The 25528-nt window shown below is 33.5% G+C and overlaps 1 protein-coding gene across 2 annotated transcripts in view; it reads right to left on the reverse strand.

Annotated features, from left to right (window-relative positions):
• The window catches only part of LOC142349361 (uncharacterized), a 37662-nt gene extending 19044 nt beyond the window's left edge, over positions 1–18618 (reverse strand). The window contains exons 1-5 of one of the 2 annotated variants that reach the window (XM_075400844.1): positions 18486–18618; positions 16059–18207; positions 5347–6283; positions 4172–4281; positions 1843–2353 (exon numbers count right to left, since the gene is read on the reverse strand). In XM_075400844.1, the coding sequence (XP_075256959.1) occupies positions 1843–2353; positions 4172–4281; positions 5347–6283; positions 16059–18095 (3595 nt within the window). In that variant the 5' untranslated portion in view covers positions 18096–18207; positions 18486–18618. The remainder of the gene's footprint in view (positions 1–1842; positions 2354–4171; positions 4282–5346; positions 6284–16058; positions 18208–18485) is intronic. The other variant, XM_075400845.1, reaches the window with a different exon arrangement.
• Positions 18619–25528: the final 6910 nt, after the last annotated feature.

The following is a 25528-nucleotide window of genomic DNA, read 5'->3' on the forward strand; positions in this document are numbered from 1 at the left end:
ATGGCAAATCATTAAATATATTTACTTTATATTTGAAAATTATACAATCAATATTGTACCGTTTAAGTCTATTTAAATTTGTTTATGGATGCTAATCACCTTTTCGAGTGGCATGAAGCCTTGTAGGAACTGATCGTGACTGGAATCACAGAAATCCCTTATTTCATAAATCTAAACTTTAAAAAAGCAATATGTGACTTGAGCTGTTAGCCGCCTATAGGGCGCATTTCTTTTTTATTTTAGCTTTTCACACTTCTGGCAATCTTACTATCAAATTCTCCTAGTCTAGACCTGGAATTTATAAAGAGACCTCGTACTTCCACGTGGGGAAATATTGAACCACATCAGTTAGTGAAAAGGTATTAATTCAAACTAATTTAATGTTGGAAATCAGCTTTTGTTGTGAATGAAGCTTACGAACAATTTAATGTGACTTGAGTCACAGAACATTCTAATTTTATCCCAAATTTTATTTAACCTGAACTGAATGCCTCCCGGAACGAATTTCAAGTCTTCGTCAGTACTTCTCCAGTGAAATACACGTCTTGAATTGACAAATCAGTACTGATCACGTCTTATCTCGTCTTAAGATTTGTGGCGACTTGTCAAGTGTTGCTCAAGACTTGTCAAGTCTAAATCAGCTTAACCAAAACTTGACAAATCTTGAGTCATGTCTTAACCAAGAGTACACAAGTCTTGATTATTGTGCATTTAGGCAAAGTATGGTTTTAAGAAGAATTTTTTTATAATTAAAGCATTTCAATTTTAGAAAAAATTGGTAAACAATTTTTACAATAATTTTTTAATCTGACCAAGCTATTTCTGAAATGAGCATATACCAACTTCAAAGGTCCCATATATTTGCCCCGAAATTTTTTTTTTCATTGGACAGAAGAAAGTGGCCATGACTGCTATCTTTGGGCGACATCAGAATTTTTTCATTCTCTATCAATTGAACTTTGTTGAAGTGCTCGATCGTGTTGTCTTGTGTTTCTTTTTTCACTTTGGGGAGTTTTTTAGGCAGGCCACTTTAAGTGGCGGCCTTCTTCTTTCGTTACCGAATGAAAGCAAACCAACATTAAAACTGTGCTCAATACTTGACCAAAGACTTGTCAAGTCTTGGACAAGACTTGCTCAAGACTTGCTCAAGACTTGTCAAGTCATGTCAAGTCTTGTCAAGACTTAAGATTTGATTTAAGACGTCGTACCAAGTCTAAAAAGTGACATGATCAAATCTTTGATACAATACTGATCCAAGACTTGCAATTTTACAGAATCAGCACTGATTAAGTCTTAACGTTCAATGCGGGCTTAGCATAATTACATAACATCGTTTTTTACTAATCTTAATCACAATTAGAATAAGAATTTTGTTCATAACAGCTATCACAGAAATTTGGTTTTGCAATGAGTCTTGTGCCTCTCTGCTTTTAATGTAGATATATAAAAACCGCTATCCGGTGTCTGTCAACTGACTCACATAAATAGAAAAATTGCCCAAGTGAACCTTTTGTAAATAAAAATTAAAAGCTTTCCTATCAACCGTTTCTTACTTTTATTTTGCAAGAATGTTGTTGTCTCCTTTACACGATAAGTGCCATTGGCAAGGTTCTTGCAATATATTCTTGCAATATAGCCCTCCTCACACGACTAAGGTATGAAAAGACCTCAGATCGATGTATGAAAAGACTTTGGGTCGGCTTTATTCGTGTACTCGACATTTTAATTAAGATTGAGAAGTTACCCCCACCTCTTTTCATATGGTCGACACCTTAACTATGGTAATGTCGTCGTTCATGTCTTACACTAAGAGGTATTCTAAATACACGAGTGATTTGCTACCTGGTCGTGGATATTTGACAGCCCAATGCAGAAGTGTCATGCCGTCTTTAATCCGACTGAGCTCATGCTTGAGTAGATTGTACCTCTTCAACATATCCACACCCAATTTGAGATCCTCATACCAACGCCTGAAAAGTTTGAAGAGCATATCGCCTCCCCACTCTGTGTACTTTGCAACTCTCACATCTTCACTCTCTCCATTTTCAAACCCGAGGTATCCCATGAAGAAAGCCTCGCACCTGCCAGGGTGAGAGAAAAGCACGTAGAAAGTTGATCCGCTACTGTCTAGACTAGACTCGAATACATTCTTCTCTTTAAACTTTCCTGTCAGCGTAGACATCTTGATCTCGTTACAGACCAATAAAGCGTCTAGTTTGGCTTCCCTATTTCGCAAATTACCCCATCTAACTAACACATCAAACAGACTTGCATTTGGATATCTTCTGTTTATTTCGTATGACAGCAGATTGCGTTGGCGAAGTAGTCCAATACAGTTGGTTACGTAAATGCTCTGGTCGAGATCTAGACTTTACAAAAAACCCGAAAAACTCAAAACTATTGACAAAGTTAGTGTCCAAATAAAATCTGTGTTCGAAATAAAGTCCTCTTTTGGTCTGATTCTGTTCTCTTCATCTGTATTTAAAAGAATCTTATTCTTTTCAGAAATCCAAACAAAATCGGTTCTTTTCTGTTATTGGAAAGAACTATCGAAGAACTTGCATGGAATTAATCGTTGGAATGATTTTGCCTGACTCTTTGCTGAAAATTAGGAGATTTCGTCAGAAGCCTCTCAATATTTTAACGCAATCATATTGATAGTTTTGAACTTTTGTTTTCGACATTAATTATTAATAGTCGAGTAGACTAGCGTCTTTAAATTCCAAATTTTAAACTCGAAATTGATTGTAACACTATTTTTGTTGGTTTTATATTGCATTGATTGCGTTAATTATAATTAATAAAAGTAAGGTGTGGGGATAATTAAATAGTAATATAATTTGAAGCGTGGCATATTAGTAAAGGTCAAAATTTCGCAAAGCATGGGGTGGTTAAGGTATGGCATTTTCAACGAGCAAAACAGCGACGCGCCACGTGAAAACTGGAGACAAAGTAATTTCACTGGTGACATCTTATCAAATGGACGTACCAAAAGGTAGAAATTTCAACGAATGTGATTTGTTGGGAAATTTAAAACACTGTACCTTTATGCGTTCAATTAGCCTAAATTTGACATAGCCTAATAACAGATTATAAGTTTTTTTTACTGCATCTGGCCATGCCTCAGCGGCCCGTGGAACTTGATATGAATCTATCACAACAGAACGTGAGACCAGACCGTGTTCCCCAAAAATAAAATTATCATCTTTGGGCTTATTGCGATTTTTGAACAATTTTACGTTAATATTCATACCCTATTTTAACATTCAATTGACTCCAGCACATTGTCTTTAAAAATCCAATTATCTATGAATGTGTATAGTCTGTAGATTGTAAAACCTGTCAAAAGATTGTTTAATAATATCTAATTGTCAAAATTTGTAATTGAAGATTCAGTCTTTCTGTATTCGTTTAAAAAGACAAATTTGTCAACCTTTTTCTATATTATGTCCATTTGTCACAGTTTGTCAATATAGAATTTATTTGACACATGCAGAGATTTAATTGCTCTTGCTCAACATATTGGACAATTTTATCAGTTTTCTTGGAGAAGTAAACTAATCTCTTAGCGTTATTTAGTTTCAACATACCTAGCTTGGCATTTTTTCTGAACCCTCCAAGAAGCAAATAAAACGCGAACACTTTCTACAAAATTATTTTGATCTTCGTCATTTTATGAGGTTTCAGAAGTCATCGGATAAGGCTACAGAAATCCTTGTTGTCTGAATTGACGCCACACTTGCCCAATTTTTCATTTGATAATATGATGAGGACCATACTTTAAAACACGTCGAATAGTCAAACCCCGACAGATATCTTGTGTGATCTATCAGACTTGTTTCCTGAAAAACTGCACAATATAACGGTTACAAAGTGTATATCGTGCGTCTTCTTGAAAGACGAGGGTTATTCCATCTTTATCCGAGAAAACCATCTTATCTGAGAAAACAATTATATGAGCAACAGCAAACGATCACTTTCTTCGGAACCTTTTCTGTGCCTGTATATGTAGCCGTTAATTTCGAATCTCAATAATGATTACGTTCCCAATTTCAACGTTCCCATAAAATTCAATTGGTGTTGAAGAAGGAAAATGTCACCGGGAGTTTTTTTACAGAAACATGAAATATGAGTTTTTTCACAGAAAATTTTGATAAATCAAGATCTTGACCCGGAAATTATTCGAAGAAACACTCCAATAGAGTAAGTTGAGAGGACGGATTCTTCTATCATCAATGCTAGCCATTTCGTCATTGGACACAATGTACAGTTCTTCCCATCCTAAACAATCCAAGTGGAAATTGACCATAAGGAAAATATCCTTAACTATATAGTAATGCATCAAAAGCTACGTACAGCACTATTCGTGCTCTTTAAGCCTTACTTTTTCTCAGAAAGTTTCATTTTCGCGGACGTGAGAAAAAAAATGTGAAACTTTGAAGTTTTAAACGAGGTTTCCTTCTCGTTTTCTCAGCTTACGCTGAAAAGACTTATAAACTGTGTTTCCTCACTGTTTGCTATACGCAGCTGCAATAAAAAACTCTCGGTTTTCATGAAAAAAAAACACATCTTAAATTGAAATCAACATCAAGTTAAGAGCATGCATGCAAACGATACGAACAGAGTAACAATCGCAAGGCATCTCAAGCAAAAGAAGTACTTAGTACGTCGAATTGTACTTTACAAAAATCACATTAAATTCTTGTTCGGACTAGCGATCACTTATGTTTTAGGGGTACAATAACATCAGAAGGGTAAAAATTGTTTTTCATACGTTCAAACGATATTAAAATTCTCATTTATTTTGAAATTTTGAAGTAAATACAAAATTGCTTTTTCTGGACCTTATTGTTCAACAAGATGATTCCCTGTGCATCACAGATTGTCATAAACTTCCTCAAGAAAAAGCAACGGCTTTTACAGGAATGGTTAGCAAATTGTCATGATCTGAATCCAATTGAAATTTTGTCACCAAATTAATAGCAACAATTACGAAAATAGACTGTACTTTTGGAAAATTATGAAGAAAAAATGACGGAGGTTTGACTCAAACATTGTTTGAAGCTTGTCTGAAACTTGTACAAACCGTGTACTAGATATTGAAAAATGCCACTAGAAAAATGCCACTAGACAAACGATTTGAACTCAAAATGCTGTGTTAATTAATGTTTGTGACGCTTATAAAAAACTTTCTGTGTGAACGGTGTACGTAGCTTTTCGGTAGCATATAGTGTGTACGCGTATTTTTTGAAGGACTCGTTCATTTTTTGAAAACTTGTTCTGTGAAGCTGAGTTGTTTCTGTTGACCAAAAACTTTCCTCCTATATCAAATTTATTATAGTAAACCTGAATCAGCTTGTGCAGTGCTTGTCTGAATTGGCCAGCTGAAGAGATCGGGAAACGCTACTGTCAGTTGAAGTCGAATCGTGACTGGTTTCCTCATGATTATTCGGATAGCGTTTCGCCTGTTTTCCTTCAGTAGCTTTTCCATCTCTTGTCGCCACCAATCCCATGCTTCACGTTCATCATCTTGTGGCTCGAGCCAGTTCGTGATTTCAATATTTTCATCCAGAAATTGGTGGAACAATGTACTGTAATTGTCACTCTTTGGTAACAGGTAGGATGAAAGCAACTCTTTAGAACCCGAGTGTATTTTATTTTCTTCAACAAGTATTCCTACCTCGTATTGGGCTCTGGAAATAGCCATAGTTACACTATTCTGATTGAGTGACAAAAATTTGTCATTCAATATTGCAACTAGAACTGATTGGAACTCAGAACCCGATATTTTGTAACAATCAGACGAATATTCACAAAAAACAACTTCAGTAGCCTTCCATTTGGTCTTCAGCTGATTCAAATTGTGATCGAGTGGGAAATGATCAGCCATAATAACGATCAATCTGGTGGAAAAGTTGTCTGCAAGGAAATCAGTGGGGCCGTTGAATAAGTAGTCAAAAAGGTTTTCGACATATTTAACAGGTATTTCTCTCTGCTCAGCTGTAAAACATCCGGGCAATTTTACAGGTTGTGAGGGGAAGGGAAGAGTGTCTTCTTGCTTCTCGATGTATTTGCTCGTAATATTGCAAATGTGACTGGCGCTTCGAAATAGTATGTTCAAATTCTCATGCTCAAAATTGGCAAAGAGTCCTTCCTCTATAGTTGACTGAATTCCATGCCCCATTCCGGTGGCTGCAATCCAGAAGCATTCAAATTCACCAAAACTGGCATCCCAGATTTTTGACAGTTTAATTTCGTCAACCATCAGGACAGCTCGTTTCCGCTGAGGTAATCAGTTTGAAAACAACTTAAAAAAGTGAATTTTTATCTACTGTAGAAAGTTTTGAATGCAATGATCAAACTTTTAATTCAGTTTCCTATACTTAACTAATTGAGCAACAATTAACAAATTTAAGAACTTTGAGTACAGCTGGATGATTAAAGAAGTTTACTTTATTCTAAATTAGACGAGAAAATTTTAGCAATAAACATTTTGAAGAAAATATAGGAGACAGAATATCACTGAATGTACAGCTTGTACAGGCCAATTACATTCAAAATGTTTTGCAAAATGATGCATAGTCTTGCAAGCTTCTCTTTCTAAGATCTGACAGGATAAACTATTTTTCGCAAAATCATCCACGAAAAATTTTCTTCCAAATAGGAATATTATGGTACAAAACAAAAAACGTTTGACAACGATCGGCATATTGTGTGTATAACGGAGTTCCAATAACTTTTAAATTGAAAGATTACAAGAACGCTCAGAAGACAAATTAGTTGTATCCAATTTCAAATGTTATTGGTTGAGAAAAAACTAGTTAAAAACTTTGAAGTTGTATTATTTTTCTGAAATTCTAGCAAAAACAATCGGGCTTCAAAAAGTTTACCACGGGGCGTAATATTTTGCTCTTAATTGCAGATAATGGAGCGGAACAACTTTATAAAAATTAATAATTAATATGTATAAGTTTAAAGAATCAAAGCATTCTTTGTAATTTTGTTATTTTTTAAATTTAAATCCACTGAAGTTTTATTCAGTTTGAGAAACTCACTCCTTGATGGTTTCTGCTAGAAATAATGGAATAAATGCAAAAATTGAACCAATAACATCACGACTCGACCTGGCTGATCGTGTAAGAATCTTGCAATATAACCTTCCCTCCTGTAAGATCGTGTAAGATTGCCTTTCATCTTGCAAGATCTATCAAGATAATCATTCATTTCACAAAATTCTGTTTTTTTCATGATTGGCCTTTGCCTCGCAAGATGTTACAAGATAAAATTTCCGTAAACGATAAGGGTTTGCACATTTGCTATTCGAACGAAATTCACATTAGCTATGATAGCCAACAAGGACTTTTAAAGCTGGCTATGATTGCTTACCATTAATGATTTACTGTTTAATTTAAACTTTTCACCACTCAGATTTCAGAAAATTCTTTTTACTGTACGGCTCAACTGTTGAGAAAATCGTAGTGCGTATCGCTCTATTTATTGCATATCAAAGAGTTTAAAGTATATTAGAGTGCTCTCTTCTTTACAGATCAAGGTGAGATTATTGAAAGAAGGGTATTATTGGGATGTTTTCTTTCAATGAGTTATGTTGATTTGTTTTAAGACTCGAGGAGGAGTATTGGTGACTCGTCTTTTTATAAGCAATTCTATTGCAAAGCATCTGAAACAAGAAAAGCCGAACGTGAAAACTAACTGCGTAGGCTACAATGCTGAACAGGTAGATGAGCTGAGTTAAGATTGAGCAATTTTATGCTCACGCCGCAATTGCAACAGAGAACAAAAAAACTAGGAGTTAATGAATTTTTGCTTAGCGTGCTTTTTGACCCGGGTTGGCTCTTCTTAGAAACCATATCCAAGACCATATATGGTTCCATAGACGAAGCCCATTGATTTCGTGTATGATCTTGCTATGGTATCCAAGAAACCATAAATGGTCTTGGATATGGTTTCTAAGAAACCATTGACGCCCAACTCCTCGGCGTCGATTTGATCATCATCGTTGATATGGTATCAACAAATCATGTATGGTCTTAGATATGGTTTCCAAGAAACCATATATGGTCTTTGATATGGTTTCTAAGAAACCATATATGGTCTTTGATATGGTTTCTACGAAACCATATATGGTCTTAGATATGGTTTCCAAGAAACCATATATGGTCTTTGATATGGTTTCTAAGAAACCATATATGGTCTTTGATATGGTTTCTAAGAAACCATATATGGTCTTTGATATGGTTTCTACGAAACCATATATGGTCTTTGATATGGTTTCTAAGAAACCATATATGGTCTTTGATATGGTTTCTAAGAAACCATATATGGTCTTTGATATGGTTTCTACGAAACCATATATGGTCTTAGATATGGTTTCCAAGAAACCATATATGGTCTTTGATATGGTTTCTAAGAAACCATATATGGTCTTTGATATGGTTTCTAAGAAACCATATATGGTCTTTGATATGGTTTCTACGAAACCATATATGGTCTTTGATATGGTTTCTAAGAAACCATATATGGTCTTTGATATGGTTTCTAAGAAACCATATATGGTCTTTGATATGGTTCCTCGGAAACCATATATATACATATATATATATATATATATATATATATATATATATATATATATATATACTTGGTACAGTTTTCAAGGAACTATATGTGGTCTTCGATATGGACACCATAATTTATCCATTATATCCAAGACACCATAAATTTTTTTCACAAGTAATTTTTAAATCTCCGTTTTTATCGTCTGAAACCCGCATAGGACGTTGTTAAAATCATTTTTGTGTCAAAAAAGATGTTGCACAAAAAAAGTTTTATGATCTTGGATGGGCCATAAAAGTCTATGGTCTTGGATATGGTATCCAAGGCACCTTAGAAAAAAAATTTTTTTGCTGAAGGCCAATGGCAACTACGATATATTTGTTGTACTACGTGGTCCAAAAGACGTCATTTGAGATCACCTTTAAATTTTTGTATGGTCTTTAGTATGGTATCAAAGAAGCCATACAACCATACATGTCTTACGTATGGTTTCTAAGAAACATTTATGGTGGTCATCCCGCGGACATTCTGCAGTTTTTTTCAAAACACTGATTTTCGTTTGGAGCATCTAGGCTTCCTTCATTCGAAAACTTCATATTTTTTACTTTTTTGGGTTGCTAGTGCATCTCACGTTTGGAACTGTAATTGAGATTATAACCAACTTTTGATCATCAATTGTAGCCCTATGTTCTTGTATTCAAATAGGATTGCCAAACAGGCCACCATATAATTTTGTATTCTATTATTATTTGTTGAGTTATTTTACGTGGCGGTTACATTTCAAAATGAACAAAGTTGTCACAAGAAATGGTCCAGTGTTGATAGATTTTGTTAATATCAATCCTCATTTCGAAAGCTTTCGTTATTGTTTAATGTTAATAAATTCAAGGAAATTAGATGAAAACTAGGCAAATTTTCAAAGCCCAAACTAGTTTGATCTGAAACAAGGAACATTCAATAGCTAAAAGTAGCAATACTTTTAGCCATTGAATGTTCCTTGTCTATGACCAAACTAGTTTGGGCCTTCAAAATTTCTCTAGTTTTTATCTACCGTCCTTAAAATTATTGTTTTTCGCTTCGGTTATGAATTGCAAGATAAAAGAAGATACGTTTTTTAGTAGATTGTTGTCAAAAATCTGCAATTACTTTGTAGGCAAAACGTTTTTATTGCGTCTGCACTTGTAGGAAAAAATTTTTTCTTTTGTTTTCATGCGAACAGTACCTGGCTTGAAACTTCCTCGGTAGCCTGAAAACATAAAAATGCCAACATCAATATCAACAGTGTTCAGATGGGACTGTTTTAGTAACTATATCGGTAAAGGGAACATCTATGCTTCAACGCATACGGAAAACTGTTAGATGAAGAGAAAAACCTCATTATCTAGATACTTTTTCCAAATCAATTTTCTATATATAAAAACTTTTTTCAGTGTTTCGGTTTTAATATTGTTGGGTAAATTTAAGTTTTGATTGATATGCAGTGTCTGGATAATTTTTAGATTTTAGTAACCACTTTTTAGTATTGTCAATCAGGTCAAAACTACCGACAAACTCAAAAAAGTTCAAAGTTTTTTTTGTAGAAAAAATCTTCACAATAGAAAAAACAGTAGAAGAAAAACGCATTTTATCATAACATTTTGAATTCTAGAGTTCAATTTGGTCTAAAAGTGCCCAACATGAAGTTCAAAAACAATTTCAGAAAGTAATCTTAACAATTTTTATTGACATTTTGTAAATATTATTTCAATCTGCTACAGAAAAGACGAGGTTACTGAATACTGAATTCGCAGTTAGAAGGGAGAATCAGTGCTCTACAGAACATAAAGCTAATGAGGTCAAAATAGGCCAATTTCCTTTCATAATAAAATATAACCAAAACATTTTGGCTAGTTTTTCTTTTTTCGTAATTTTCTTGTCCCATTGTTAGTTTAGATTTTTTAGTGCTTTTGTTGCTAAGTTCTGAGACTTGAACAGTTTTTATTGTTTCAAGTTTTTTTCTGCCTCTCTTAACTGTTATTTAGAGTGTTCATTACTGATTGAAGAGAAGTGTTATTATGGAGACTAGTAATAGCTGGGGTTTAGTTAACTTTTTAGTTTAAATGTATTTGCGAGAAGACAGTGAGGGCAAGAGGAGTTTTTCTTGCAAGCAAATACTGACGGAGAGAAGGAAAATTGAGAAATGAGAATTTTTCTTGCAGGGTGGCTTTTTAGCAGAGATGAAAAAATTAGTTGAACTTCTTTTCACTTTCTCTAACATCATTCTAAATTATAGTAATCAGCTTTAACTTTTTTGTAGTCGTCTGCTAGTTTTCACAGTTGAGATTTCCAGAGTTGCAATTTGTTTTTTCTACCGTTTTAGTGACCTTCAGTGACCTTTCGTTTTATTTGTTGTCAGTCTTTAAATTTTTTCTTGTAGCAAAAATGAAAAAAAAAGATCAATCAGATTTATGACTGTTTTTGTCCATTTCCTGAGTTTTTTTGCGACATTTAAGATAATTATATGACTCTAATCAGTGCTTTTTGAAAATTTCTTGTTGCCCTATGCCGAAAAACTCATTCAAAAAGATTAACGGGAACAGTTTTGATTCATTGGTAAAGTTCAATTATACTTCTGCTAAATTTTGACTCCTTTCTTTTTGGTTTTTTGGCATAACTTTGTGGCTTTGTAGAAAGTTTTTCTGTCTTGCAGGAATATATCATTTAACGACATACACATATAAATTTATCATGTTTTTCATTTTGCTTTTCTTTTTTTCGTTAAAATTTTTGAGGTTACCATCTTTTTATTCAATAGTTTTTATCGTTTTGCTTCAGCTTAATTTAAAATAATTGAACAACTTTGGAATTGATTCTGAACAGCAGATTTTTTGGGATTTTTGGATTTTTCATTTTGACTGTGCGTTTGCTAAATTTTGCGGTTATTTCGATACTTCTGGGTCAACTAGAAGGTCTCCTTGCCAAATGTACTTTTTTGTTTCGTCAGACCGACTCAATCATATTTGTCGCGAATTTGTTAGCTTTCGGGGCTATTTTTGGCAAAAATGAAGCCTAACAATTATTCAACCAATAATTATTCAATAAATTTTTTAAACAAAAGTGTTTATTATGCAAATTTTTTGTTTTCTACTATGTGACAACAGTCAGAAAGTTTGCCCTCTTAATCTTCTAAGCCAAAATGCTCTCTAGCATATGATAAATTTATTCATCCGTAATATCATAGGTGGAAAATCAGTGAACATTTTTCTGTCATTTGAAAAAGTCTGCATTATGGGAGCAATTTTCTGGGGAGCACTGTAAAAATGCCTATTGAATCATTCTTATCTTTTCATCACTTTTTGTTTTGGCCTCAAATTTTGGGCAGAAAAAAATTCTGATAAGCAACAGAAACGTAGCTGGCAGATTGCCGGAAAACAGCCGCGATAGACGCTTGGGGCCTTCCATGAATTGAAACAACTAAAGAGATGAGATAGACAGATCGACCATTAGTCCTTAAACAGACCACTAGACTTTTTGGGCTAGCTTTGGACTCTCATTTCTACGAGACACGTAAGCTCTATAAGGAGAAAACCGTAATAGGGCTTTTCAAAATTAGAGTCTTTTCCGTTTGTGCTCCTTCAGCTTTGTGGGCGCATACTATTTGCACCCCTCAGATGCACATGCAATATTTTTTACATAATTACTTAATATGTAATGGCGCGTGCTCTGTAACTGGGGTGCGCATAACGTACTAGGGGCACAAACGGAGAAGATTCCAAAATTAATATTTGAAATCAAAAACTCAAGACTCAAATAATCAAGAATTAGGGCATATATGTTTGGCACTACTTAGAAGCACACTATTGACCTTTACCAAGTAAATGTTCATAAAATGTAAAGTTCCATAAGTGAGTTTAGAAGTCATTTTTTTAGTGAGGTGAATCATTGAAAAAGCCAATTCCAAGAAGTCAGGGTAAGAAGAAACAGAAATTGGTTAGACGAAGTAAAAAAACGTAGCAGGACAAGTCCTGACGTACAATTCAAAAAATTTTCATTGACTAAACAATAAACGACTTATAACAGACTATGAGTGAAATGGGAAAACCATTTCTAAAAAAATCACTTAAAAAATAGAAAAAAACCAAAAAAAAATCGGTGTCAAAACGCCGCATGTGAACAAAAAACAAATTGCGAGAAATGGAAATTTGGTTTGAACAAAAAACCACTAGCGAGAAAGCGAATTTTTGTTCAAACACTGTTTTCTCACTCTACTTTAAAATTAGAGCGAAAAAATTTAACGCCGCAAAATCACTCGCTTTTTCGCTCCATTTCCTGTTTCGGCGTGACCAAAATCACTACTTCAATTTGACTCCAAAAATCATGAAAATGTGTGAACAGATCTTAAAAGAAGACAGCGCCCCAATACAATTCAAATTCTTTGAATTGTAAAAAATTAAGAGCGCTACAATAGCCGCCTGGAATTGAGGACGCGGCTATTAATAAATGAAAGAAAGGCCATTAACTTCCTTATTTGTTGAACAGTTGTGCCTCTATGGTGTTTTGGTTGTGTTTCTAAAAGAATTTTATCTAAAGTTTTTCTTAATTTTATTCTCCGGTCTCAAAAAACAAAAAATTGTTTTCTCTGCAAAAAAATTCTGAACAGTCGGTTGAAAAAACTTTGGACGTTAAAAACCAAAGAAATTTTGAAAAACAAATTCAAGTTTCTTAAAGAACTATAAAGTTGAGTTTGCAGCAGTTTTTACCTTATATTTCGGAAGAACTATTCGGTTTTCGTTTCCTGGAAAGAAAAAAATTTAAAAAGTACAGGAAGAGCAAAAAAAAATTTTTATCTCATTATTATATCAAAAGTTAGCAGTTAAAATTCAAAATCTATGGAAATCAACATCTTTGCACAAGCAAAATTTTATTCTTCTTACGAATATTTGTGATCCCGAATATCTTTATTGAAAATAGACATACTTTGTATATTTTCTGCAGAAGAAATAGTGCTGTAGCAAACTTTACAAAATTGATCAAGGATTCGATGTTAAACTTCAGAAAAATTGCAACTAGTGTCTTAAAAATTCATTTCCGTTTCTTACCACATGTTTTCAATTTTTTGCAGATTTCTCATAACAATTTACTGAACTCCATTTTTCGATACCCTGAAAATGTCTAAAATAAGCACAAAAGAATTACGAGATGAAAGTGTAGAAAAACTATCTGTCCTCATAAAAACGAAGTTGGATAAAAGACTAGGATCCTATATGAATTTGAACGTACCTTACAATCAAATAAAATCAATCAATCTGTTTTTTAGGAAACGTTATGAAGTTTTTCTAATGATTGATCACTGAAAGAAATGAAAAAAAAATCAACAAATCAGATTAGTAATGAGAAAACATCATCAACGTTCTCACTTTTTCCGAGCACAATACTAAGTTGCGACGGGTTGATATTTTTGCAAATTTTCAATGATCATATATTTGAAAAGATTTTGTAATTTTACTTAAAACTCTACAGTACTTTAGATAGCACGTCAAAAACTATTTAGGTTCTTACTCTTTGTACTGTTTGAACTAGTAAATAGTAGTAGACAATTTTTCATGAATTAAAAGTCTACTAAATTGTTAGTTCAACTGCAAATGTTCTTGACAAAGTGACCTGGAGTCGTAGCGATTGAACAAATTAATATCAAAATTGAACGATTTTTTGAATCGCCTTGAGTAATTGCGTAAAATATGAGCTCTAGATATAAAAAGATACACACAATAACATGATGCATTTTTTCTTACCATCCTAAGAGCACTGTCTTGGCAGCTGTTTAGGTTAAGCAGCTGAAAACAATTGAAAAACAGAGAGCATGGTAAGAAGTAGAGAGAGAGAGAGAGAGAGAACGAGAAAGAGAGAGAGAGAGAGAGAGAGAGAGAGAGCAAGAAAAGTAGGTGTAGAAAGGATTCCACTTATGGGCATTTTTTTGTCTTATCATTTAATATCACTAATGACATGTCTCATTCATTTTTAACGAGGTAAAATATACCTACCTAAAAGAGTTCAATGCTAAAAGGTTTTAGAACTTTGACACAGTTTGTTCTCACAAAATGCTATTAAAGTTTTTTAGTTTTGTTAGTATTTAATTTTCTTTTTTGTTATATATCGTTTTTTATTAATAGTGAGAGGTCTCATTGGTCGCCAAAAGAATTATTTTAATCAAGCTAACTGTTTCAGTTAAAACTAATGCTTTCTAAAACTTTGGCTCTATTTGTTTTGAAGAAGTTTTATCGGTTTTTCATTTTATGCGAGTGTTTTTGTCCAATCTGTTGTCTTATCTCTTAGTCCCAATAATGAGAGCTCTCATTTGTTCCCAATGAAGTGAGAAATAATTCTCAAGTTAATCACCCCTTTCAGCATTTATCTTTTGTTTTCTATGACCTATATGTTCATTTTAAAAAAAAACTTATTTAAATTCTGATTTTTTATAGTTTTTGTACTCATTGCTTGTTTTTCGCTTCATCTTTCTTACAAGAGGAGAGGTCTCATTTTCTAGTATTGGAGATTTGTTTAATTGAGTCAATTATTTGAGTCCTTGGCTATTACTTTCTGTGACTGTTTACTTTTGCAAAAAAATGTTTGTGTTTTGTCGTCATATCCTTCATTTTCGGTAAAAATGAGTTGTAAAAAACATAATTTTTCGCCTGAATTCAGGGCTCTCGTTTTTATGATTTTGGCGCTCTCTTCTCAAAAAATGAGTTTTCAGTCTTGCATGTTTTTGCTGTTTTCTTGTGTCATTATTGCTTAGTCTCAAAAAAGGAATCTTTACCTTACAGTGTCGCATAAATTATGTCAAATTATTGTCTCTAAAAGGTTTCAACTAACATTTACTTTGACTGAAATACCATTTCTTTTCCAAATAATTGGATGAATTACTTAATTAATTAATCTTACCTCTATTTGTAGTTTTCTTCTCCCCCTTTCAACGCTGAGAAATCCGAAAATGTATTTTATGCTCTCTAATTTTGTTATGGGCCTTGACTAAGAGTTTTGGGATATAGTTATTTGTTTCTCTTCCTTTGGCGCAACTCACTTTCAAAGATGTTCTGATTTTTGCCAATTTCTTAAGTTTTTGCCTCTTTTCTGCTTTATAAGTCTGTTTCCGACACAAATTTTGTATTCTGTGCTCATTCTAAGGATTTTTAGTCACTATTTTCATAAAGTGCTGAACTGGTAGTAGTTCTTAAAAAACTAAGTCTTGGAAACTGAGTCTTTGGATTATAATGCATGAGTTGTCCTACTATGTGTTCTAATTTCTCACTCTCTTTTTCTGTTTCTTACAATTTTTTTGCTGATTATTTTCTGCTTACTGTTTTTTGCTTACTGTTTTATGGGACAAAGTTTTTGTCCTAGAGAGTTTTATTTTGCAAAAATATTGATAATGACTTTTTAATATTTTCGAAGATTTTATACCAGATGACACTTTGGTTGCTGCAAGTTGATTTTTCGATGATTACCTCAGCAGTTTGCCCGCAAATTTGCCTCAACATGTTTGACAGAGATTCGAAGTCTTTAAATCCTTTCACCTCCAGTTTGCGTTTGAGATTTTGGCTGCAATTGTTTTCGATAAAGTTATTCAAGTATTTGCGAAAAAGGTATTTGTTGATACCGTAGAAGTAGAAAATTGAGTGAACATCTCGGCGCCAGGCCATTTGTTCGCATTTGGCCAGTAGAAGTGACGTCTTACCACATCCTGGATGACCAGTTATTATCAAATGTCTCTTTGTTTGGTCACATAAAATTCGGTGCTGTTGTGGACTTAACACTAAATTGAACTGAGCAGAATATTTGAAAGCTTCGTGTACATTTTTCTCCTTCCATGATTTAAATGATGCTAGGAAGCGCTCGTCAATGTCCAGAGGAGTTTTTTCGGTTGCCTCATTTTGATTAGAAATCACACCTGACAAACATAGGCTGGCACTGACAAAACAAGCCGAAACATAGTTGATAAAACTATTTTTCACATTCAAGTTGGAGTCTAATTTGGTAGGATGTGGCTTTTCAAATAACTGATATATCGTGCAATTATAACCTACCCTTTCGAGGTCGCACTTTTTGTTCATTCGATGCCACAACAAATTACCACTGGATGAGCTGCGAACCAAGAAAGACAAATAATTGATAATGTTCTCCCAGTTTTTGTCTAAAAGACTTACTAGCTCAGATAGGCTAGAGGTTCCGTGTCTTCCTTGATACTCTTCTTTAATGCATTCGATTTCTGCAACAAAAGTATCGTATTTGATGTTAGGCAGGTAAATGACAACTTTGAGCGCACTTTTGAGTAAATCACCAAATGATGTCATAGTTTCGGTCTTTTCTTTTTGGTACAAACGCCAGAAAGAGTACAGCATTATCTGCATTTGGGGAATTATTATTTTGAGACATTGCATGATTTTATTTCTAACCGATGATTGCTGACATTGCTCAGGTTTTTCAGACAAGCCCACTTCAAAGGCAACAATTCCCTCTTTTCGCAGGTACAACCAATCTATCTGGAATTGTGGTGACTCGCAGCTCTCAAGTGTAGCAATGGCTTCCAAGTTCTTGTTGGAGAAGTTTCTGATGAGGACTCCGCAAGGATTTTTGATTTTAGCCAACAACTGTTCAGAGAAATATCGTACTTCACCCATGTATATTGAGTAATGGTTAAACTTCCCCAATTTTCCCTGGTCTGTATAGGAATAAAGCATGTTATCCCAGATTCGATTGAAAGGGGGTACAGACTCAAGTTGAGCGTCACGGTTGGGGAAGAAAAAGTGAAAAGTTTCCACAACTTTATCAACTTGATCAATTTTGATGGGCTGTCCATTTAGTAACTTTATTTCTGGTTTGGGAAAATAAAGCTCATCGTATTTCAGATGTTCAATGTAGTACCCAATCAACTTCTCAACGCAATCACTGTGCCTGGTCCTGTAAGCAGAACTATCTTTGAAAACATCAGCCAAGTTTTCTTTTCTTCTGTACATAAATATTGGCCTGATATATGAGATATCGCGATTGTCTAAATGGTATTTATCTAGTAATGACTTGAATTTTTTGAAAATCTCGGTTTTTTCCACTTGATTTAACGTGCAAATCAAAACCTGTACATCCAATTTATTCCGGCAGTCTGCTGAGGCCCCAGAAAATTTTAAAATTCTGTTCAAAATTCTCAGTTGGTGTTGAATCGAGGTGTAAATTTGTTCAGATGCTCCACTTCGCGAAAGATTCTCAGCGTTCTTGATCATGAACACTTTGTCAAAGTTTGGTGCAGGAATGAAAAAACATCCAAAAGATACTTTTTTATCAGTTGGAATAGGCAGAATAGGGTTATTTGTGTTTTGTGGATGTAAGCGAATAATTAAGCCCTTTTGATCCGTGAGAAGCAGATTCAAAATCGAATTGTTGTGCGTGAAATTACATAAAACGAAAGGGTTCAGGGAAATTAATTCTTGGGGAGGGGAAGGCAGCACAACTAAACTGGTTCTCATTTTCTCCTTTAAAAATGAATTCATTTTGAGAAATGGAAAAATAATATCTTCACAACGAAATCTATAAGGGCTTCAAAAAAATAATATGTGAAAAACAGTCAATAATTTGACGAGTTTAAATGTAAAACACTGAAATCTACATTAGTAGTGTGTATATGGCCTTACAGGCACACGAGATGAGTGAATTAAAAAAAGTTCCAGAGTCTGCAATATAAACACACAAAAACCACAATTCTAACGCAAACTTTTAGATACAGCATGTGTTGAACTGTTTATTTTAACCAAATTGTTTGTGTGATGTTCAATTTTTTCGCTGACTTAGATACAACAAGTGTTGAACTCTTTATTCAACCAATTTTTTTAAAAAAATGTTCTCCTTGTGTGTACCTAAAGTGCCATATACACATTACATACCTTGTCTCAAAATCGAAAACTATTTTAAAAAATTAAAAAGTGAAGAACACTGCTTGATTTAACAGATAACTTTATTGCAAACTTTTTGTGCTTACAACGCAACTTTGTAGAAATTATAAACGTACAATACAGCACTTCTCAAATGCACGTGCTAAAAATACTCAGCGTTGCGAGTGAATGATTACGGCTTTCATAACTGTTTCTGCGGTTTAAAGCAAAAACATGCATGCTCATTCATAAACTTTGTCCTGTGTGTTATTATTTATTGTTCCAACCCCCACAATTTTTGACCGTCGATATATTCACCATAGTGTTGTCGATTATTCATCAAGTTTTGCGAATATTCGACAGTTTTTATTCACATTTTCAATAACTTTTGCTAAAATTTTGCACAATTTTCCAAATATATTTTAAAATAAATTAAATTTTTTAACCGTAGAGTAGTATTCGTAGAGTTAGAGATAGAAGAGCATTGCTGGATTGTTTGATTGGAGTTTTTTGGCTAACAATTTCAAAAAATCTTACAAAGTTCAGATTTTTTCATCAAAAATTGCACAAAGTATACATTTTTAATCCACTTGGTTAAAAATTGCTGAAATTGGAGACCTAGAAACCGCTGACACTATCTCTTTAAAATCCAAAATCATTTTCTGAAGAAGTGTAAGTGAACCTGCAACACGCATTCGATTGCAACCTAATGTCTCTTATGTCATTGAATGTGTTTGTTTTAAGGAAATTTCGGTGAATGTTGAAATTTTTACATTATTTCTCTCAACATTTAGCTCAATCTCAGTAATTATAAGTCAAACATTCCTTCTCATAGATTATAAACAATTTTCGTGATGGATTGTTTTTAAAGAACGATTTCTCGGTTTTGGTTTTTTGGAGTTTTCATATAGATATTTTGTGATTTTTAAACTTAATTGCCCATTTTTTGCTTTTGTATTCGTTTTTTTGGTAAATTAACACCTTTCTTAACAATCTATCTAAAAAAAACTTTACAAAGGTTGCAACGGAACAGATTCAATTTTTGCATAATCTATTGTTTTAAGGGCTGCGACACTGTTCTATTGCAGTATTTTGTAGAGTTTTTTTAGCTCATTATTCGTTGTTAATTTTTGTTGTCGTATGCCAAATGTCGGGTAATGAAATGTCACACTGATCAACTATCAAAACAAAGAGAGAAGTTATTAACTGATATCGGTACAGAGCTTTGTCTTTCATTGGTTTCGTTGACTTTCAAAACAAATTTTTTCAAAAAAGTTAAAAGTATTGTTCAACTTATCCTTTTTCTGGTTTTTATGTTTTTCATATTTTACAACGTTGTATTATTTTCATAATTTAGCCTCCTTTTTAAAGATCTCTTTGAAATTTCGTTGAATCAGACGATTATTTTTCTGTTGGTTAAAAGATTTGACTGATGTCTTCAGGGCTCACACATTTTGTTTCTGAAGAGTTTTGTTAAATTTAGATACATTTCAATTTTTGTGATTGTTTTGCTTTCGTTTTGAGGTACTCGTTTTACAAAAAGACTTTATCATGTTCAAAGGAGACGCAATAGTTTTTTTGGGATTAATATTTTTTCAAAAATGAATGGCTTCAACACTGTGGTTTCGTAAAGTTGTTTGTGGAATTTTTTAGTTCAACTTAGAACTGTACTTATTTTGAAGTCTCTTGAATAAGTCTCACTAATAAAAAACACAATTTATTTTCGAAGAAGTTGCTAGACAAATTGTCTAATCCTCAGGTCGAAAATCAATTTTTTTTTAAATACTTTACTTATCTTGGCTGAGTATTTAAAAAAATTGTTTTTTAAAAAAAGACAGTAGATTTCTGAGTTTTGCTAAACTTCTCTCTGTTAACTTGTAGATTAGCATCTCATTAGAAAGACAAGTCACATCCTTTATCCATTGCACTACAATGTTCTCTCAAAAGCGTTTTTTTTTCCTCAAATGGTCTTTGTTCTTGGTACAATCAGTTTTCATAAAATTTCCATGATTTTTACATATTCGCCCATTTTTGTAGGTTTTTGCTTTTTTTTCACAGTATCACAATAATGGGTGGTCCTTTTATGATTTGAAAAGACCGCACTTGAAATTTTTTAATGTTTACAGTGAACAGCTTAATGTTTAATTGTCTGGGACATCGTTTTCCAGCAAATTTTTTGAGCAAATATTTTCTTGCATTTTTTTTCTTTTGCCGGTATTTCTGGTTATTTTTGTAGTGGCTTGACATATCTTGGATAATGAAAAGTCTCAATTGCTCTCCTACAGTGGTGTAAAAGAATCTCTCAAAGATTTCATTTGATGCCTAATGTTTTTAATCAGTTTGACATTAATTCTCTTCAAAAAATGCAATGTTTCATTAAACTTTGCCCTTTTGCTCATTTCTTGTTGACCTGTTACCAATTCGCATAGAGCAAAAGTTCCATATTTCTCCTTCTTTATTATAGGTTTTTTTCTGATGCCATTTTGGTTTGGTTATTGATGGTTTTCAAAAAATGAAAAACGAGTTTTTGTAGTAACTATTATTTGTAATCATTTGATTTTTATCGCCGTCTTTTCTGGTAGTTATTTTATGGTAGTCAGAGGTCTCATTGGCTCCCTAAAGTAGATTTTTTTGTTGATTCAGTAGTTTGTTGAACGATGTGTTGATATTTTGATTCTTTTTAACTCTTCCTCATTTGGTAGACAATTAAATGAAATATGTAGAAGAGCGGGGTCGGAACTTTATGCGCGAACGCACGTTACCGAGCCTCCGTGTTAAAACAAATCATTAAAAAACAACAATCTGGCATTTTAACCAGAAATGCCCTAGTAACCAACAACCAAAAACGCAAAAAAAAATCAACTGCTTTAGTTCATTGTGTAAAAGGCCGATTAATAAATGGCAATTGGTTAAGCAAGCAAGCTATACTATAATTATACGGTTAGTTTGATGCAATCATCCCTTGTGATAGTTGTATACCAAGTCCCACAGATCAGTGCATCAAGATTGCGGCTTCTGAAGAATATTACCTCGTTGATGTAATCCATTTGGTAAAATGGTTTACCCAGGTCGTACTCTTGCATAGAATTAATGTATAAAAGATTTGCGGTGAATAACGTTTGAAAATTAGTAATTTTTTTACTTCAAAGCTCCCATATTCTTGGCGAGGGATAAGATGCAAAATCTTTTAGCGGGGGTGAATTCATGCAAGATTTTTCTATACAAGAGTCACAACTTCCTCCACTGCGCCATCTGCCACTTGCTAATCAGAATCACCCGGCTTTACGATGACACCATAACATTTTGTACGATTGGCAGTTTCTTGAATTTTTCAATCTTCATGCCTTAAATGGTGCCCAAATTGATCAGCTGCTACAAACAGATGCAAAAATATTAAGCCAAGAAAGAGAATTGTGTCCGGTTTTTAGCGGTGCCCCAGACGAACTCCAACGGTTATCTTGCAAGATCTTGCAAGATTCTTGCAAATAACGTTTATCTTGTAACATCTTGCAAGACTCTTGCAAACAACGTTTATCTTGCAAGATGCAAGATCCGGACGTTTATTTTGCCAGAATCTTGCAAGATCTTGCAAGATAACCGTCACAAAAATTTAGTAGTTTTAAACTTGAAAACAATCAGAAACGTTGATTTAACGTTTTGTGTAGCGATAAAACAACGTTTTTACTGATTGGATATGTAAATGGCGAAAAAAGCCTATTCACTGATTCCAGCCACATTTAATCATAAATAGTGTTCAAATGGCATAAAAAATATTCGAAAACAGTGCGTTGAGTGAGACCATACAGGTAACGACGCAGCAAAGTTGATAATACGTTTTACATAGCGATAAAATAAGGTTTTTTGTTGATTAATTGTGTTCATGTCGAAAATCGTAAATTGTCAATTTTGAGAGCCTTCCGATCCATTTAAAAAGCGTTCTATAGCAGAAAAGCACTCCTACTGAGGGTAACACATAGTTAAATTTCAAAAATTTGATTCAAAAAATTTTTTGTTTTAAACCAATTTTTCTCCCGGGCCTAAACAGTAAGTTTCTTATGTATTTTAGCGGTTATAACATATTTGAAACAACGGTTTCAAAAAAAATTAATCAATAGTTGTTTTTTACTTATGTTACCTACACCACGTGTGAATAGTGTATAACGCACAAAAACTTGCAATAATATAGCCTCCAGGGACTAAAAGTTTGGTGTTTATAAGCTTTTGTACGATTTTTTTTCTTGAAATGAGACTTTTCACTCACTCCTGACACATTGATTAACAAATAGTGTCTAAATACCATGACAATTAATTCAAAGTAGTGCGATGAATTGAATCACACACGTATCGGAGGCACAAAAGCTGATATTACGTTTTGCATAGCGATAAAATAACGTTTTTTGTTGATTTATTGTGTGCATGTCGAAAATCGTAAATTGTCAATTTTGTAAGCCTTCCGATCCATTTAAAAAGCGTTCTATAGCAGAACAGCACTCCTACTAAGGGTAACACACAGTTAAATTACAAAAATTTGAGTCAAAAAATTTTTTGCCTTAAACCAAATTTTTCTCCCGGACCTAAACAGAAAGTTTCATATGTACTTTACCGGTGACAACGTATTTGAAACACCGGTTTCAAAAAAAAGTTAATCAATAGTTGTTTTTTTACTTATGTTGCCTACAACAAATGTGAATAGTGTACTACACACAAAAACCTGTAATAATATAGCCTCCAGGGACTAACAGTTTGGTCTTTATAAGCTTTTGCACGATTTTTTTTCTTGAAATGAGACTTTTCACACACTCCTGACACATTGAATTACATATAGTGTTTAAATACCATGAAAATTAATCAAACGTAGTGCGATGAGTTGGACCACCCACTTATGGGAGTTAGAAAAGCTAATATTACGTTTTGCATAGCGATAAAATAACGTTTTTTATTGATTTATTGTGTGCATGTCGAAAATCGTAAATTGTCAATTTTGTAAGCCTTCCGATCCAATTATAAAGCGTTCTATAGCAGAACAGCACTCCTATTGAGGGTAACACACAGTTAAATTTCGAAAATTTGAGTAAAAAAAATTTGTTGCCTTAAACAAATTTTTCTCCCGGGCCTAAACAGAAATTTTCATATGTACTTTACCGGTGATAACGTATTTGAAACAACGGTTTCAAAAAAAATGAATCAATAGTTGTTTTTTTTACATATGTTACCTACACCAAGTGTGAATAGTATACTACGCACGAAAACCTGAAATAATATAGCCTCCAGGGAATAACAGTTTGGTGATTATAAGCTTTTGTACGATTTTTTTTTCTTGAAATGAGACTTTTCACTCACTCCTGACACATTGAATTATAAATAGTGTTTAAATACCATAAAAATTAATCAAAAGTGGTGCGATGAATTGGACCACACACGTATGGGAGGCAGAAATGCTGATATTACGTTTTGCATAGCGATAAAATAACGTTTTTTGTTGATTTATTGTGTGCATGTCGAAAATCGTAAATTGTCAATTTTGTAAGCCTTCCGATCCATTTAAAAAGCGTTCTATAGCAGTACAGCACTCCTACTGAGGGTAACACACAGTTAAATTTCGAAAATTTGAGTCAAACATTTTTTTGCCTTAAACCAATTTTTCTCCCGGGCCTAAACAGAAAGTTTTATATGTACTTTACCGGTGATAACGTATTTGAAACACCGGCTTCAAAAAAAATGAATCAATAGTTATTTTTTTACTTATGTTGCCTATACCAAGTGTGAATAGTGTATTACGCACAAAAACCTGTAATAATATAGCCTCCAGGGAATAACAGTTTGGTGTTTATAAGCTTTTGTACGATTTTTTTTTCTTGAAATGAGACTTTTCACTCACTCCTGACACATTGAATTATAAATAGTGTTTAAATACCATAAAAATTAATCAAAAGTAGTGCGATGAATTGGACCACACACGTATGGGAGGCAGAAATGCTGATATTACGTTTTGCATAGCGATAAAATAACGTTTTTTGTTGATTTATTGTGTGCATGTCGAAAATCGTAAATCGTCAATTTTGTAAGCCTTCCGATCCATTTAAAAAGTGTTCTATAGCAGAACAGCACTCCTACTGAGGGTAACACACAGTTAAGTTTCAAAAAATCGAGTCAAAGAATTTTTTGCCTTAAACCAATTTTTCTCCCGGGCCTAAACAGAAAGTTTCATACGTACTTTACCGGTGATAACGTATTTGAAACACCGGTTTCAAAAAAAATTAATCAATATTCGTTTTTTCACTTATGCTTGTTGCCTACACCAAGTGTGAATAGTGTATTACGCACAAAAACCTGTAATAATATAGCCTCCAGGGACTAACAGTTTGGTGTTTATAAGCTTGTGTACGATTTTTTTTCTTGAAATGAGACTTTTCACTCACTCCTGACACATTGAATTACAAATAGTGTTTAAATACCATGAAAAATAATCAAAAGTAGTTCGATGAATTGGACCACAAACTTATGGGAGGCAGAAAAGCTAATATTACGTTTTGCATAGCGATAAAATAACGTTTTTTGTTGATTTATTGTGTGCATGTCGAAAATCGTAAATTGTCAATTTAGTAAGCCTTCCGATCCATTTAAAAAGCGTTCTATAGCAGAAAAGCACTCCTACTGAGGGTAACACCCAGTTAAATTTGGAAAATTTGATATAAAATTTTTTTTTTGCCGTAAACCAATTTTTCTCCCGGGCCTAAACAGAAAGTTTCTTATGTACTTTACCAGTGATAACGTATTTGAAACACCGGTTTCAAAAAAAAATAATCAAATATTCGTTTTTTTACTTATGTTTGTTGCCTACACCAAGTGTGAATAGTGTTTTACGCACAAAAACCTGTAATAATATAGCCTCCAGGGACTAACAGTTTGGTGTTTGTAAGCTTGTGTACGACTTTTTTTCTTGAAATGAGACTTTTCACTCACTCCTGACACATTGAATTACAAATAGTGTTTAAATACCATGAAAAATAATCAAAAGTAGTTCGATGAATTGGACCACAAACTTATGGGAGGCA

This window comes from Convolutriloba macropyga, chromosome 11, assembly GCF_964194025.1.
Source record: "Convolutriloba macropyga chromosome 11, txConMacr16.3, whole genome shotgun sequence".
NCBI classification, from domain to species: domain Eukaryota; kingdom Metazoa; phylum Xenacoelomorpha; order Acoela; family Convolutidae; genus Convolutriloba; species Convolutriloba macropyga.